Source organism: Takifugu rubripes, chromosome 10 (assembly GCF_901000725.2).
Source record: "Takifugu rubripes chromosome 10, fTakRub1.2, whole genome shotgun sequence".
NCBI lineage: Eukaryota > Metazoa > Chordata > Actinopteri > Tetraodontiformes > Tetraodontidae > Takifugu > Takifugu rubripes.
The window spans coordinates 10,024,669-10,041,664 of NC_042294.1; the positions used below are offsets into that span (position 1 = coordinate 10,024,669).

Sequence of the window (16,996 nt, forward strand, 5' to 3'; positions counted from 1 at the left end):
TGTTCTTCGGGAGGTCGGAGGAATGCGGAGGAACGGGAATGTGGGTTTGATTCCTGTGTGGAACGCAGGGGTCCCTCGCTGCAGTACGTAAGGTCAAAGGGTCGAAGGGAGGTCAGCAAAGGGCACGGAAAGTGGAAGCGGCTAGTATTGCAACTCGGCAGGTTGCGTTCGAGCGCGGCGACCGCCGACACGCACGGCGGAGGTCGAAGGAAGCGGGATTCTTCCAAATACAAAGCTTTGTAAACGTATCCAAGATGGACGCTGAATCCAACACTAATCCGGATAATAATCCATGGAACAACAAACCAGGTGGGCGGTGGGAGCTCAGTCTGCTGGTGCCAGAACACCTGCGGAGCGCTGCTGAGGGGCCCTTGAGCAAGGTACCGAACCCGTAATTGCTCATACGGGGCGATGAACCGGCGACTCATTCAGGAGTGGACCCTGCCTTCGCCCATTGTGTAGAAGAAGGTGAAACAATAAGATTCACAGTATTCCCTTAAGATACTGCTGAAGATCCTCCAAATATCCGTCACTTGTTAACAATCACAGGCTCCTCAAAGTTCCCATTCCAGTTTGGATTTCCTTGTTCTCAGAACGTTTTTACCTGCTAGCGGCAGCCTTATTTCTGGCACTCCAGCCCAAACACGGAAACCAGAATTGTGCCTGAGGGGTAATATTAGCATGTTGCCTCTGCAATTATATAGAGGGGCTAATGCAGACTTCAGGAGAGTTGAATGGTGCAGTGATTGTGGCCCTTTGTGTGCTGCTGGCTGGGGGGCGCAGGGAAGGGTGGGGAGTAATTTATGGTAGCTTTTTTTCCCCCCCCGGCAGGTCTTTTTTCTGCTGAACACTGGAGGAAAAAAAATAGAAATTGACTTTTAATTTCTGTCCGCGACCTTTGCGGCGTCAGAAATGCCACAGTATTTCTACATAGAGTTTCTTCATTTAGTCAAGCAGGTGAGGTGGGGAAGGCGAGATGAAACACAAGGCACGAGAGGGCGAGGGACAAACGAGGGATGTGTTAATTGATGACTGGAGGTAACGAAGCAATAAACTGGCTGCAAAGAGGTCATCGTTCATGTTCATTCTGCCGCGTCTCGGATTTGACCGGTTTAAAACGGGTTAATATGTACCCAAAGTCGTTAGCTGGGTCTGATCTTAACAGTGTGGACCATTCTGTTGCAAATGCCGCTGACTGTCCTTGTTGGGAACTTTTCTGGGTTGATATTAGCTAACACGGATGAAGAAACTAAAGACATAAAAGCCGAACTCTGTCACTTGAGTTGTCAGGGTGGATCCCTAGGGACAGTGTCCTGTAGCAGGCCCACACTCAAACTTGTTAAAATGACATGTTAAATCTGCGCTGTGTGTCATTTCCTGCTCTGGATCACTTGGGACCAGGAGGCCCCTTTCATAGAAAGAGGCCACTGCCGCCACCTGAGCTGCGAGGACCAGACTCACACCTGCTGTCTGAGACTGCGAGGAAGGCAGAAAGCATGAGCAGCCTCAACAAGCCTGACCAATCAACGTGCTTTCCAACCCTCTCCGCGATATCCGATCCAGCAGTGGCCAACAGCTGCACCGGGGTTTCGGCACCATGATGTCGCAATCTGGGGTATCTGTTCTAACAGATACCCCAGATGCCAAACAGTGTAAAAGTAAAGGCTGGTTTCCAGTGACTGGGTTTTACTGTGTGGCTCCATCCATACGGGACCACTTTAATACCCCAGAGGGTCATTTTGCATGCAAAACATTTGCAAATTTCCATAAAATCAGTTGTCTGCACTAATGAGGGAGTGTGTTAAGATTACGGATTGTGTACCACGACAGTTTTTGCTCGAGCTCTCTTCAGCGGCATTAATAATCTACAATTAAATCTGACAGCTCTCTGTTGGGGTAATAACATCTACACAGCTCCGCTGGCGTCTGATGGCTTGGTTCATCGTGCCGGAGGCATGTTCGGCGCCGCCGTCCTGCTGTGCAGTGGATAAATGAACACGCTGAGAATAGTTGTTCTCACTGTCTGCCTCTTTCTTGGCTGGCATCTTCACACTGACACGAAAACTCCAGGAAATAACCAGACCCTGCCAAGTCAATACTCCTACGCAAACCCTGAAAATGGTCTTTTTTTCTCCTGTTTTTTTTTTTTTACAGTAATGTTATCATGCTAATAAATGAAAAATCTATTTTTTTAAAAGTAGGGTTATTTCCCCAGCCTATCAGATACTACAACACTTGCTCGTCAACCATCTTATCACAATATGGGCAGAAACATGAAAAGTGAAACTTGGGAAAATAGAATTTGATGTAAATCTGAATCTTAAGTTTATGCAGTCAGGGGCCTTGAAGGTTAATTTTCAACCACTGTAGAGCGGTTAAAAGACAACTTTTCAACACTTCCTCCGGGCTAAAAAGTAACGTGTTGTCTTGGGGACATGTTAAAGCTTAACACGTTTACTTGGTTCTAACTTTGCTTCTGTGACTCTTATAAAAAGTATTTAAAAAAAATAAAGAAAAATATATCGCGGCTCTGTGGCTGATATAACCATACATTTATACGTTTCCATTCTTTATTATTTAAGCTACGTAGGCCCGTGAAGCCGAGGTATTAGTTTGTTTCAGGTGTTAAATATTCTCCTATCGTAAACATCCGGTTTAGGCGCTGTGTGTGTGTGTATGTGTGTGCGTGCGCGCGTGTGTGAACTGTACATCCAAACCTTGAGCCATTATCTCCTCACCTGACAGGTGTTCCGTGGGTTCTGGAACTTTGCCGAACTCAGGAGTCATTTAAAACCCAAATCGCTTTCAGCATCGCCTTCCGGGTTCGTTATTAGCATTAGCGATCGTTAATCCAGTCCCACCAATTCCGCGATCCAGCCCGGGTTTTCTGTCCTACCAGCTCGCACGTGGCATCCCAGCCGGTTCCTCTACGTCAGCAGAGCCCTGTTGGAAAGAAATCCCGGCTGGATTAAGGCCATGTAGGACTGGGTTGACGACCCCTTTCAGCTCATTAAGACTCTTAAAACGAATAAGATAATATTTTACCATGAATCTTCTCACATATTGAAAACACGGACACATTAAACACAGCCGAGCCGGTCACATTTAATGCCCTGGGCTTTATTGTCTGTTTTAGTGAGAGCTCGTCACATTTTTTTCTTTTCTTTTCAGCCTCCAGGGGGGACAAGTAAACCTCAAGGATATATCCTGCCATTGGACTGGGCGTTCAGATTCTGACAAAGACGAGAAGCACTACTAAGTAATGCTGCCTTTGTGCCTAACTCTTCACAGAAGAAAGTACAATTAATTCCCCAAAGGAAGGCACCCAATACTTGTGGTTTTTGGCCTTGCAGCCATCTGCAGATTCTTTCTCAAAGAAATAAAATTTAAATAAAAAAAATTAGAGAACCAAGGGGTCAATAGCCCCAACCCCCTTATTAGCGCTCTTAAAAAAATAAAATGGAATGATGAAACACATACAGCAAAGACTGCCCTTTCACCTCCCTTATCACCTATGCACAAGTAAAGAGGAAAAAACAGAAGAAACGGATACAATCAGGTTTACCACAAGAAAAGAAAATACAAAAATAACTGAATTTCTGCTTTGTACAAAAAAAGTGATAAAACAAATATAAAAGAGAGGGGAGCGACTGGTTGCATGAAAACAAAGGAACCCCCCCCACCCCTCGAAAATACAAAAGCAGCATCGATATTTATCAAAATCATAGAACATCACAAAATATATAGTGCTTTAATCAGAAGCAGCACAGGCTTCTGGGGACAGACTTCATCCCTGTTTTGTTACTTGTGTTTTGGAACAATGATGTTGGGGAGTTCCCAGAAAGAGGAGCTCCTCCCCCACCCCCACGAACCGACCCCCTCTTCCACCTTCTGGGTGTAACGTCACCGCTGATGATCACATGATCCATAAAAAGAAGCACAGGGACCCAAAATAAACATAGGTGGGGTGGTTTGGGGCCTGCTGTGTGCTCACGATATACAAAATTACCCAGGAGTCCGTAGCTACCTAACATTTACTACAGCACAGGAACCAACAAAGGTACAGTGTACAAATAAAAAAAAAATAATAAAAAAACAAAAATAAACTGTAAACACCGCACAATAAATAGATAAAAACAGCAGGCTCCGCACCATGCATGTGTGATAAAACTCTTTTCTATACAACTCCCGCATCTCACACTCGCCACAAGTTACTTGGCTTCAGTTTTTTTTCTTTTCCTTTGTCTCCCAAGTGCAAAACATCACAAATGGACAATTCTGTATTCAAGTAATATATATACAAGGGCTGTTACAAATATGTAGTTAATGTACAGATACTGATTTGCCATATTTATAATTTACAGATATATCTTTTATGTTACGATATTAAAAAGTTTTTTTTTTTTTTTTTTTTAAAAAGGATGAGAGATGAGAATCGTCGTTCTGCCAAGAGTTCTGCTGTTCCTTCCGTGTTCTCGATGCTACATCGCACAGCACCTGGAGAGCGGCCCCCTCCCCGTCTCTGTGCCACTACGTCACCTCCATGGCCACTGTGTTGTCTGCTATACTGTTGAGCGCTGGCTTGTCTTCGTCACGGTTATCTCTGCGGGGTCGGAGAGGACATCAGTTTTAAATCGAGTCTCATCAGTCTTTAAATAGCCGATAGAAATCTTCCGTCTTAGCTTAAAATCCATGCTATCAGGAATCCTCACCTGGAACCCAGGTCCACACTTGAGGCTCCGGAGACTTTGGGCATCTGGAGGTTGGCGGTAGCGGACAGCTTTAAGGCAGAGGATGGCACGTTGCCGAGGGTGCGAGGGATGTGGCGTCCGGCCAGGCTGGTGGCCGTGGGCACGCTCAGGCAGATGTTGTTTCCAATGAGGACCTGAGTGCTGGAGGAAGTGGAGTTGTTGGTGGTGCCACATCCCAGGATTCCCAGCGCCGCTGCCGAGTGAGCGCTGGGTGTGGAGGAGAGCGAAGAGGGCACGACAGTTGCAGGCGAAGGGGAGGTGGAGTTGGGGGAAGGCTGGAGGAAGGCCGGGACCGCAGAGGTGGTGGTGTGTGTCGTCTGATTGACCTGGTGAAGGTTGGTGGTGGTGGGCAGGTGATGGCCTTTATAAGCACCTGAGGGGATTAAAGATTTCCTCTCAATTAAACATTAGTACCTGTTTACATATGCGACATTTAAATGAGCTGCGTATAATCAGAGCTGGAAGCCATTAATGGTCTAATAAAACCCACTGACCGGCACCTGTCAGGACCCCGTTCAGTCCACTGGTTACCACCAGGTCCTCTTTGGACTTGAAGGCCAGCAACTGGTCTGTGGTGACGAGGGCTGAAGCAGCAAACTGTGCGCTGGCCTGGTCCAACGTCTTGGACACAAGCGCCTGGACACAAAACAAAAAAATAAATGCTGTCTCTTTTCATGATGTATCAGTTTTTACAGCCAACTCAGGTGTTGCCTCATCAATACTAACCTGTGTGGTGGTGGGGGTGTTGTTGGTGGTGGTTGGGATGGTGGTCTTGATGGTTGTTGTGGGATTGTTGGCTTGGAACTGACTCTGCTCCAGCTGTTTCTGCATGAGGACCAACTGCTCCTGGTGCTGCTGGTACTGCTCCGCGGTGAGCACTGGACAAAAGGAGAGCAGGTAAAAATGGAGCAAATGCATATTAGCAACAGAGGTATCTATTCACCTCTAAAAGTTGATTTAAACCATTTGTCAAATGATAAAACAATGATTTGTGAACTCAATGAGAAACCTAAAGTCATAAAACCACCAGCAGTCAATTATCAGCTTGTAAAGCTTCAGTAACAAGCACACAATTTTGCTCCATCCATCACTTCTGGAATGTCGGTAGACGGAAAGACAGTTCAACGAACAGATGAGGCTTTAAAACCCGACCAAACACGACCGTCAATCATCTGGAGAGTTCATATCCGCTGGACTTGTGATAGCGGCAGCCCTAATCTAGTCTGAGGCCAGTATTAAATACATTTTAACGATTATCTCCCTTCTACACAGCTAAATCACCTATTCATACCAAACTCTTCCTAACTGCTGATAAATGCTTTTGCACTATTAAAACGCTTTGATATCAACAAAGTTGCTGTAATCTACCTGCAACCAGATTTCAGGCAAAACAAAAAGCAACCTTCATCAAGTGTCATACATCCCATAAAGAGCAACAAACTCTGGTGATGTTGAGCCTGTTGATTAGGGTTCGGCGCTGAATTTGTTCAGCATTGAGAGACAGCAAAGTCAGTTAATTACTTGTGTGTGGGACGTTGCTGGACTCAACACTTTTGTTTGGTGAACTGGGATATTTTCTGCCTTGTGTTGTTTTAGAACCATTGTGCACGTAAATACACATATACTGAAACTGCAGCAAAATAAAACAATCAAGTGTACAATTGGTTGTTGATGCAAATAGTTAATCAGCCAACGCGTGGCTGCAACTCAATACATTCAGGCAGGTGGACGTGGTCAAGACACCTCACTGAAGTCCAGAATGGGGAAGGAAGGGGAGTTAAGTGACTTTGGTTGTTGGTGCCAGGCGGCACTAGTGGGTTGTTCACACAAGACCATCTCTAGGGTTTATGGAGAAAGATATGCAGGTATCCAGAGAATGGGCAGACCGGTTCAAATGATCCAAAGAGGACATGAAGTCAAGTAACCACTGGTTCCAACCAAGGAATGCAGAATAGCATCCGTGAAAGCGGAACGCGCCCAACCTTGACGAAGACGGGCTACACTAGCATTAAACTGTCAGCCCAGTGAGGAAAGTGAGGCTACAATTCACACAGGCTCACCCACATTGGACAATAGGAGACAGGATGAATGTTGCCTGGGACAAGTCTCAATTTCAGCTGCAACACTCAGATGCTAAGGTCACAGTTTGGAGAAAACAACGAGAACTCCTGGATCCAACCTGTCATGTATCATAATGTTGCGGGAGGAACTTTCTTGGCACACGTTAGAACAAACTGAGCATAGTTCAAATGGAGCGGCGTCCTTGAGCATTGCTGCGGAGCATGTCCTTCCCTTTATGAAGACGCTGTAACCATCTTCTGATGGGTACTTCTAGCAGGATAATACAATCTCACAAAGCTCTGTTCTCAAACTGGCTTCTGGAAGATGACAATGAGTTCACTGAACTCCCATGACCTCCGCAGTCACCTGACAAATCTGCAGCACCTGCGTGATGCCATCAATGTCAATATGGACCAGAACCTCTGAGGAATGTTTCCAACACGGCACACCTAATAAAGTGGCCAGTGAGACTCAAACTAATCACTGAAAACTTTAGTCTGCAAAAACTGCCCAAGCAAGACAGAACTGACGTTCAATCTAAAGGAACAATGAAAGGGAATCCGTTGACTCACCGTGGACAGGGGTGGGGGCTGGGCCAGTGCGAGTCGACGTGTTTGTGCCTCCAGACGAGGTCTGGTGTAGTCCTGACACGGTTCGGCTAAAATCCCTAAATCCTCTGAGAGACAAGCCACCTTCACCAAACGGGTGATGCGATAGCGTTCGTGGTCTGAAGTGCCTCCAGCGGCAAGATTTAATGTTCAAAAGAATCTGGCTGAAGTCCAAAGGTGGCTTTGAAGGTGGTGACCGGGGCGATAAGGGCGAATGGTTTGAACACGTGGTTGGGTCCGAGGTATTGGTTTCTGAGGTACTGGTGTTGGGGCCATGGAGCACAGCGCTTGGCGTTGGCGAGGATAGTGGTGCAGGCGCCGGGTCAGAGTTTAGGCCCTGACAGATGCTGTGCACGTCTGCGTGTGCTCTGTCCAGCAAGATCCTGAAACAGCAGCAAATGTTGTGACCATAAAGTCTCGGGTGACCTACACTAACCAGATAGAGTGAGCCCACCTGCCCCCTCTGCCCACGCGGCGCCGTGCCAAGCCTATGCAACGTCGTGGTACATTCAGGGATGTCAGGCAGTACCGGAATCGCACGTCACCGAGTCCGCCGTCTGACGGCGCCATCCATGGCCAGTTGCCATTCTGGTCTTGGCGTGACTGAGGATGAAGAAGTGTAGACATTAAAAAACAAAGCGGAAGGACGCTGTGTGACAACAGAGCACAAGACAGTAACAGCAAGAACATCCAGCCTGCTGCTGGCACTATAAATAGAAACAGCAGAGGGTCACAGGAGGGCACTTACAGCGTAGTACTGACAGCCAGCCTTTCTCCTGAAAGCATAGCAGCCATCTGGGTCATTCTCCTCCTCTGTCTCTGAAGAACCTGAATGAATCTATAAAATTATGAAATTGCATTAGCTAATGAATATCACTGGAGTCCACATCAAACACCCGATACAACCAGTATATTATAGCCGATCATGATATTGGCTGGGAGCGTGCAGTCACCAAAATCAAATTCAATTATTAAAAAGAAGGGAAAGAAACGCCAATTTAATGCTAACTAAATTACCTGGGAGAGAGGCTCTTCATCCGAGCTTGGAAAGTCATACTGATTGAGGTCCTTGAGACTGAAAATAGAGGGACCTGAGTGCTGAGGTGCTGACAGTGGGGGAATTTTGGGTTTCTTTTCATATTTCCGTTTTGTTCGTATTGCTTCCGTCTTCTCTGGCTGCGAAGGAGGTAGGACAAACAAAAGTCATGTTTACACTGCAGTCTGCATCCGACATGCATTCCAACAAGCAAAGCTACGACTCTGTTGGTGAGCTGTGTGGAGGCTCCGTCTGTGTAACAACAGTGCGCAGGAAGCATTGATATGCAGATGGAGGCGCGTGCCAGATGGCCACAACCCCCTCCTCCTCAATCCAACCCGTGCCACTACTAACCCCCTCCATCCCCAGTGTGCTGACCCCTCCCTGCCTGAACAGACTCCAACTCTACCGGGATTAGTCAGATCCTATTCCGTCGTTAGACATGGCAGACAAAGCAGAGTCAGGGGCTCTGTTGAGAAGACTCAATATAAGTAGAGAAGGTTAGGTCATGGGTGCGAGGCAGGCGGGGGGGAGTGGGTGGAAAAATGGAGAATAATTGTCTGTTCAGGTGCGGAGGGGGCAACAATAATGAAGCATTCGGGACCTTCATTAAAAGCATAAAATGTTATTTTCTAACAAGCGATTTACAATGAAATACCTGCATCAACTGATACAGAGGTGAGCCCGCTTTCTCCCCCCCATTAAAAAAAACCCATAAACCCACACAGAGTCCCTGTTAACGAATCAAGATCTAATTTGTGCTAGTGTGCAATATGAAATAAATGATTAATGCGCTAAGCAGTTTCTTTCACCGGCCGTTACTGTCAGAATTGACTCAGGCGAAGGACAAATGTCGGGTCAATAAACGTTTCTGAATAGTAGTGCAGACGTTCCAATTCAACACCCACAAAACTGTTGCTGGAGTTATTGGAAGGACGTGAGCCACAGAGCAGAGACTTACTTTTTTGTAGTCCTTAAAATCCAAATGGTCCTGGTGTCTGTACTGGTTGCTGTTGGACAGGGGAATGATGGGGAAGGTGTAGACGGGTTTCACCAGCGCTCGCTGTGCGAGTGCTTCTGCGATCACCTCACTGCCGTAGTCTGGCATTGCATTCCTGGTGGGAAAGAGGCAGACGCTGATGACCAGGTGTCAATTCCTATCATTTAAACTGAATTCACAAATCAGATGCCGGTGACAACACTACTCATTCAAAGTTTATGCCATCCTCTTGTAAAAGCAAATATTTTCACTCAAAGCCTGCACCAATTGACTCAACCTTTACACTGAGGCTCCAGCCTGGGTCACTCTATAACGGCATAAATGGAGATGCAATCTACTGGGAATAGAAAAGCCCAGAGTGGGAAGCAGTAGTGAGCGAACACAGGAGGAAACCAAACTGGGCTAACGAGGAAATTGAAATGCCACTCCAAATCAAATGTATTTTGACGCAAAGGGTCCACTTTAAGCTAAGAATGACAGCTCCTTCCAGAGAAAATTCATTCCATTCTGATTTCATGTTTAAATTGACTGTCCAAGTCATGACGTAGCGTGACCAGAAAGGGCGAACCAACACCCTTTCTTACCTCTTCTCTACGATCTCTAGTGTGAGATGGAGCAGCTCCCGCTTGCTCTTCTCCCTCCTCTTGATCATCTCCAGGATGGTGACAGCTCGGCTAAGGTCTCTGCGTAGCTTCAGCATCTTCTCATATGACACCTCGTCATTCTTTCGATTCTGAAAGTAGAAAGTGGCAAGTCAGACAAGCCGAGACGTTTCAGAAAGAGCATCCGAGAGTTTCTCAAGCAGCAGACGCTTACCTTCCTCGTCTGCATCTTCTCTGTCCGTCGACGGAAGGCCACATAGGGGTCGCTGGTGCTTGAGCCATCCCTTTTTTCCTGTTTGACAACTGGGATGAGGAGGCTACTTTTGAAGATTTTCCTTTTGCGGCTCCAGTAATCAAATACTTCCTTGATCAGCTCATCATCCTCCTTCAGGAGCAGCTTGGCCTCCTGGAGACTAACGAGCTGTGAAGAAAAGAAATTACCCCCCCCATTAGAATAAAAATAACTTGCTTTGCTTCTTTTCCACCATACAGGCAATACAGGTGTGTATAAGCCGGTGCAAATACCTGTTTTCCGCTGCCTTTCTCCAGCCGGTCTATCATTTCTTCAAACTGCAGTGCTGTGATTTCCATTTTCTTCTTCAGCTTATTCACAAACGTCTCGTCCTCTGAATTCAAGTCGTAGTCTGGCAGTTCTGTATCCAGACTGAAAGCTGTAAGATGTAGAACACAGTTAGAGAACCATTCAAATGCACCATCAGGACCAGGAGTGCACATAGAATAGCCATCATGAGCTGTGCATGCACTAAAAATGAAGGTAGTATGGATAAAGTCAGTCAACACTTCACACAATATTGGTATTTGCTCTGAAAACCATCTGAACCCACCCATTCATTCACACACGGAGCCTTAAAAATGGCACCAAAACATCTCAAGAGTGCAAGCAGAGCACTTACACAGCTGTAAGGATAATCCTGCAGCAAGCAACTGGCTACTTACGCTGTATGTGAATAAGCTGCTTTGGCATCTTGAACTCCCCGGGGTAGAGCGACTCGTAGTACGTGATGTTGCTCTCCGCTTCAGGGACAGGAATAACCATGTTTTCCCTCTTCTCGCCATATACCTGCTGTGCCGAGATGGCCCGCTGGAGATGGTGCTCCTAAAAGAGACAGAGTTTTATGAGAAACTGGCTGCAGCATCCCGTGGACATGTTTTTTCATAGATTCTCTTTATTTTCATGCATAAATATATATATATATAAAATTAAATGGAAAGTAACTAGAGGGAAATAAATACTAATAATGAATAAAAGCAACTGATATTGCAGGCTGTGTGTACATCTGATGGATTTTAGTACACACTATAGGACTATAATATTGTAAACCTGAAGAAAAGCTATTGTTTGTATCAAATTTGTCATATTCTTTTTTAGAAGAGTATAACAGAATACATCCTCTAAATTGCAGTTTATTACAAAAGCATGCTCGGTCTTCAGTGCTGCTCTCAGTGGTTGATGCAACAGATGGCCAATCCAATCCAACTCACCCAGGCAAGTATTTCAGCATGGCTCCCACTCAGTTTACACATTTAACACTGCCACAAATTCTCGTGAAATGCTAAAATATGGGTCAGTGGTTGAAAAACAAATGCATCAATGGTGGCAGTAACATGTCAGGGGCGCTGATTGCAGAACTAAAAAAAAAAAACCAGCACATTCTCGGCAAAGTTGTGTGGGAGTTTTTCATGTTCGTCCCCGCGCAGACGAGCAGAACCACTTCAGAGCTGCGAACTGGCATAAAAGAACACAGCATGTGTCCAAATCTGAACCATCTGCCCCAGTAAGTTGGACCACTGTGGTATATCCTCTCTAAGACCAGTCCGAAAGCACAGACCAACCTGTACTGGCAGCTGATTATTGTAACCAAGTGAGTTGGAATTGCTCCGTTCTGACCGCCATTTCTATTGCAGGCAACGTGTTCAACCTGGATATAAAACAAGCCTTTGCTTGTTCACCACGCGTATATGTATCTTGCAGAAAGCAGTAAAATGAGGAAAATTTCTACCAAGAACTCAGGAGGACAGTACTTTTAGAATTGTTTGACAGTATTCAAAAAAACTCAAGCACGGGAAGAACGTCAGCGCTGTCAAAACATCTCAAGTGTCTCGTTGGATCTCTTGATGTCTGCTCTGAATGCCGTGAGATCTAAAGAAGTGAAGCATTACAGACTAGGAATGGAGCAGAATTTTGCCGCCTGTGTCCAACGCTGACTGGCACGTTGACTCGTGAAAAATCAGAGAAATAAAGGATGTGGCCAGAATATAGAGGGAGGATGGCAGAAAATCTGCCTCCGTCGCCGCTCATAACTGCCTCCAACTCTCTACAGCAGATGTGGAAGCAACTCGTTGGAGATTTTCTGGAAAATACAGATAAAATGTTCTTCAGGCCTTCATCTAGAAAAGAAACACCCCTGCACAAGAAAGTCTGAGATGGTACACCTCAAACTATGGGAACCAAGAAACAAGCCTATTACACAACGTCGTGCACGGCCCCGTCTGTCACCCACGACGAGCACATCAGCTTGGATAATGCCAGCAGGCAACACACCCCATGATCTCCTGATCTCTAGCAGCTGTGATCCACAAATACTACTCACAGCCTGGGATTCCCCCTGTGGTACAGCTGATTGGGATGAAGAGCTTTGGAAAATAAAAAAAAAAAGGAAATGGGTGGAAAACAGTCTTATTGTGGGAGAAACTACTTTTAATGAGGAATATTCAAAACATTGTTGAAATAGTGGATGTTTGGAGTTCACCATCTTTAACAAACCATGTTAGATGACAATAAACTTGGACTTCAACCCTAAAACCTGAAATAATTATTTCTCAGCAATCTATAATGGGAACATAAAGACATCACAATTATAAACAGGCAGTGATTTTTTAATTATACAACCATTCACCCTAGAAATGGTTTGTTAGTGGCCAATTACAACCACTTTTTGACCATTTAAAATGTTCTAGGCCTGGAAGCTTCACTCTGAAGACAAATGAAAGAAAGGTGGGAAAAAAATCTATTTACAACATCTCACATTCCTTTTATTAAATGTTCCCTCGCGAACTATGAGTCAAGTGAAAGTTGCCACAGCAACAACCTTGCAGCCTTCAAAAGGCGTTCCTCTTTCATGTAGCTGTGATGGATGCATTAAAACATGCAATGAAAAACTGGCAGCGAAGCCCAGAATATTGAATGAATTCACATGTTAACGTGAGGTTCAAACTGCACTGACTGTATTTCTCTAGAGATTACTGTGATTGCACCAGTCTAACATTGCTTGAACCCTTCAAATTCAAGTTCACATTCATTTACACTCATTTTCTGTCCAAACCACGTCGCCAAATTGAGCCTGAACGCAGAAGCAGTTACCAGTACACGGCTGTCTTCTTTTGCTTTTACAGAAATGCGAATTGAAAGCTGCAAAATTGCTATTACGTTTTAAGAGTTGTGTGAGGAACTGAGACAGAAACATAGATACAAGAGTCTTCTTTCTGGGTTTTCTTTTCACAAACCCCACAGGATGACACTTCGGGCAGCATGTGGCCACTCGGATGAAAACTGCAACCATTCATTGTTGCTGGAGCGGATGTGGGTCAGGGAGCTACGCCAAGCACAGCCTTGTAGTAAAACTGTCCTCTTTATCTCTCCGAGCACTTGGTTATGTAATTCTGCTGTGTGGATGCGTACAGTTGGTGGGGGCTGCCAGGATTTTTGCTGACTTTGTGGCGAGTGCCTTTAGCTTTGTTTTGATCGTGTCGGTTTGTCTCTGTGACTCTTTAACTGAAGACGGTTTCAACACCGTAATGAGACACAAATTAAGAGAGGCGAAGCAACGCTTCCTCTGTGAGGTGGTAACCGTAACCAACGAACGTGGAGAAACAAATAAATTGTGATTTGAGCAGAAAAAAAGCTTCAAGCAGCAAGTATCTTCCAATGAGACTACAAATGCGTCTAATTAGATGGTTCAGGTTTAATTGCCGATATTTTAGACATTTATTAAGAAAATAGATATCTGGTAAAACACAGAGCAAAAAGAGATTAATGATGGAGGTAGGGCATTACAAAGGCGACATTTAGACAATAGTCAAACGTTGACAGCAAATGTGTAGTCTTGCAAGAAAACATCAGCTTTTTTTTTTTTTTACAATACTTTTTAGCAAACACGATGAAAGCCGGCTCCTCTTAATGGAGGAGAACGCGGTGCATGTGTGTAGCTTTTATTTCCCTCCCGGCGTGTGCAGCGTGCGGAGCACATGGCGGAACCGGAGCTGTCAACAAGCAACACTAGCGGCGAGGGGCGCCGTGTCTCCCCCTGGCGGCGACTCGCGGGTACTGCGCGGCGCATGAGGCCTTCGCCAGAGAGAAAAGTCAACAAAATGGTGGAGCGCATAAAAGTCACGTGACTTCTTTGTGCTTTCGACCGCGTCCTGAGCCAAATTTGATGGACACAACCCGCTTTACGAACAAAACCCCAAACCATGGAGACTTTACAGCGACATCAGCGGTTGAATGTTACCGCAATATTCGATCTCCACCGAGATCCGTCGTCTGCGCGAATGAGCAGACATGGCGGCCATTTTGCACAAGCTTGCGCAGGCAACTTAGCGGCGCTACCCGCTAAGAAAACACAGCCGAAACGATCCACCGAAATCGGTCACCAATGAAAAAAACATACCGATTCCTCCTCTTTCTCCATCCCAGTCGGCATCTGTGGCACTGCTCGGTTGATCGAGGCATATTCATGCAGGTCAGGCAAATCCTCGCAGCGGAAGACGGGCAGAGGCTTACTAGCATCCAGCGCCCGCGCCCGAAACGACAATTTACTCATTTTTATATTAAAAGCGGCAGCATAAATCTATTCGATCTGCTAGGGATAACAGCAGTTCTGCCCCGAGATCTCATGGATGAAACTGTACAGTAGGAGTCAGCCGGTCGATTGAGGGTACGCCTAGGTCCGTAGCAGGGCGAACAGAGCCGGGCGGGCCCCGGGTCTCAGTCGCTCTATCTCGGTATCTCAATTGCTAGGCTCCGCTGTTCCTCCCCGGTTCAATACGCCATGGCCAACATGGCGGACATTACAAACTCATGCAGCTCTCGGCTCACTCCAAGCGGCCCAACCCCCTCGATCAAACAAACAGCCATTCCCACGCAGCTTCGCACGCGTGCGCGCTTCCGAGGCCCGTGGGGTACGAGAAAAGGAAGGGAGGGCGGAAAAAGTGCAGCGATGGAGGGGGCTGGATGCGGCTGGAGGGACGCGATGCCTCCAGGGTCGGGATGCTCTCACCCCCCCGATGCACGCCCCGAGATGCTGCGGCCGTGGTGCAAATGATTTCAACTGAAGACAAGAACTAGCGGGGCCATTTTGGGACAAAGACCAAATGGAAACTTGGCGGGTTTCAACCCGAACACAAACGTTCAGAGTTGAGATGGAGACACGCGTTAAACACAAATGTAGCCATAAATAATATGCACACAATATTGTGTTATTGTCATCACTGCTGCTGTTGCCGAACCTCAAATCAAAGTGCAAATATCGCCACCATGTGGAGGTCACATTACGACAATAATAAAGGTCTCCAATCAATCAAAATTATCTTCATATCAAAAACTGTTAAGTAAGTTGGATCTGACATTGTTTTGAACACTATGCAACTAACTGAACGCCTTTTAAAGTAAATGCAAATAAATATCACCCAATATATGCTAAAATATTAATGGTGAGGCTCTGCAATAGCAACTGGATGGGAACCATTTCATAAGGAACTCTGAAATACACAGGCACTGATATTGCCAATAAATTATTGATCATGTCTAAATCGCAAGGAAAAGATTTAAAAAAAAAAAAAAAAGATTTAACCTGCAGTGATGAGAGAATTCCTCAAGACACAGATGTCTGCAGACTGAGATCCTCATTATTATCCATTTGGAAGCCATACACTGACATTTGTAGTCCATAATGGAGATCTGTGAAGCAGACATAGAATATCCAGACAATCAGAATATATCCACTAGTAATCTCATTTATTTAGAAGGAAAACATGGATAATATTAATTTCTTCGCAACAACGTGACAGCATATTTGACCATCTTTTGTGCCAGATTTTGGTTGGTAATCGTTCCAGATGTTCCGAACAGCGTACAAAGGATTAAAAAAAACCCCACATCTGCAGCACATCCAAGCTCGTTAGCTCTCAAATACCGAAGGGGCTTCTGTTGGGTGCAAGTTTTGTAGCAACAAAGTGCCCGTTTCTGCAAACCCATATAAGGAAAGAATATAAAGGGTAACAGACAGAACCACGAAGACTTCGCTCGAATTAACAAATGGAGGCGCCTTCATCAAAAGTATGGACTCCCGTGAAACCGAGCCCAACAATGATTTAAATCGGTTTACTCTTTGTCTGGAGCCCAAACATCAACTACAGCTGTGCCTGCACAGCGACACCGAGGCTAGCTCAGGCTAACGCTAGCTTAGCTAAGCTAAACTGGCCCTGCGCCATTTACCAGCCAGCTAACCCTTTGCGAACAGACTGTCCGCGGTTTCACCTCCCCTCATCAACGGCCAGCTTCTCCGCACTCGACATGCGCCACTGTCGAAACCCCCGCACAGAGAACGCGGAGGAAAATTAGCACAAGAGGGATTTGGAAGTTACCTGTTGTGAGGAAAGCCGCAAGGGAGGATGATGGCAGCGCTTGGGTTTGTCATGCTAACGCTAACTTAGCAGCCCTCGGGATTCCTCTGAGGAAAAGAGGAAAAAAAACGTTTGGAATTATTCTGTCGCCAAAAGTGTGTCCGACCCACAGAGACGCGTCGCTGGGAAGCAGAGCTCGGCGGGACAGATACAGGTCGTCGGCACGGATCTTACACAAAGTTCGCCGGTGATAGTTCGACAGAAAAGATCCAAAGTGACCACCGAACCACTTTGGA

At 45.9% G+C, this 16,996-nt stretch overlaps 2 protein-coding genes across 7 annotated transcripts in view; both read right to left on the reverse strand.

Moving 5' to 3' along the window:
• Positions 1 to 2,866, reverse strand: part of LOC101066353 (collagen alpha-1(XVIII) chain-like) — a 51,336-nt gene extending 48,470 nt beyond the window's left edge. For 2 of the 3 annotated variants that reach the window (XM_029843192.1, XM_029843193.1), the window contains exon 1: positions 2,739 to 2,866. The gene's annotated coding sequence lies outside the window, so the exon portion shown is untranslated. The remainder of the gene's footprint in view (positions 1 to 2,738) is intronic. The other variant, XM_029843191.1, reaches the window with a different exon arrangement.
• Positions 2,867 to 3,099: 233 nt separating this feature from the next.
• On the reverse strand, positions 3,100 to 16,996 carry LOC101066125 (enhancer of polycomb homolog 1-like). 4 transcript variants are annotated; one of them, XM_011608133.2, is made up of 16 exons: positions 16,935 to 16,986; positions 16,722 to 16,807; positions 15,929 to 16,035; positions 11,016 to 11,175; positions 10,584 to 10,729; positions 10,273 to 10,479; positions 10,041 to 10,189; positions 9,418 to 9,571; positions 8,438 to 8,596; positions 8,169 to 8,258; positions 7,875 to 8,023; positions 7,385 to 7,803; positions 5,478 to 5,629; positions 5,246 to 5,387; positions 4,713 to 5,124; positions 3,100 to 4,603 (listed from the first exon to the last, which is right to left on the reverse strand). In XM_011608133.2, exons 4-16 carry the CDS (start codon positions 11,113 to 11,115, stop codon positions 4,531 to 4,533), a joined length of 2,352 nt encoding a protein of 783 aa, XP_011606435.2. In that variant the 5' UTR covers positions 11,116 to 11,175; positions 15,929 to 16,035; positions 16,722 to 16,807; positions 16,935 to 16,986; the 3' UTR covers positions 3,100 to 4,530. The 4 variants fall into 4 exon arrangements, with proteins under 4 accessions (XP_011606435.2, XP_029699054.1, XP_011606436.2 ...); XM_029843194.1 differs by having other exon boundaries at positions 16,722 to 16,996; XM_011608134.2 differs by lacking the exon at positions 15,929 to 16,035 and having other exon boundaries at positions 16,935 to 16,984.

What these genes read in the sequence shown, in the direction of transcription:
- LOC101066125 (XM_003968177.3), bottom strand. Translation starts at nt 14,899, where the DNA reads ATGAGTAAATTGTCGTTTCGGGCGCGGGCGCTGGATGCTAGTAAGCCT. An exon ending in AGCCCCCACCCCTGTCCACG is followed by an intron (nt 5,630 to 7,384) that starts GTGAGTCAACGG and finishes CCTTTTGTCCAG; the next exon opens with TGCTCACCGCGGAGCAGTAC. An exon ending in AGTGTGGACCTGGGTTCCAG is followed by an intron (nt 4,604 to 4,712) that starts GTGAGGATTCCT and finishes CCGACCCCGCAG; the next exon opens with AGATAACCGTGACGAAGACA.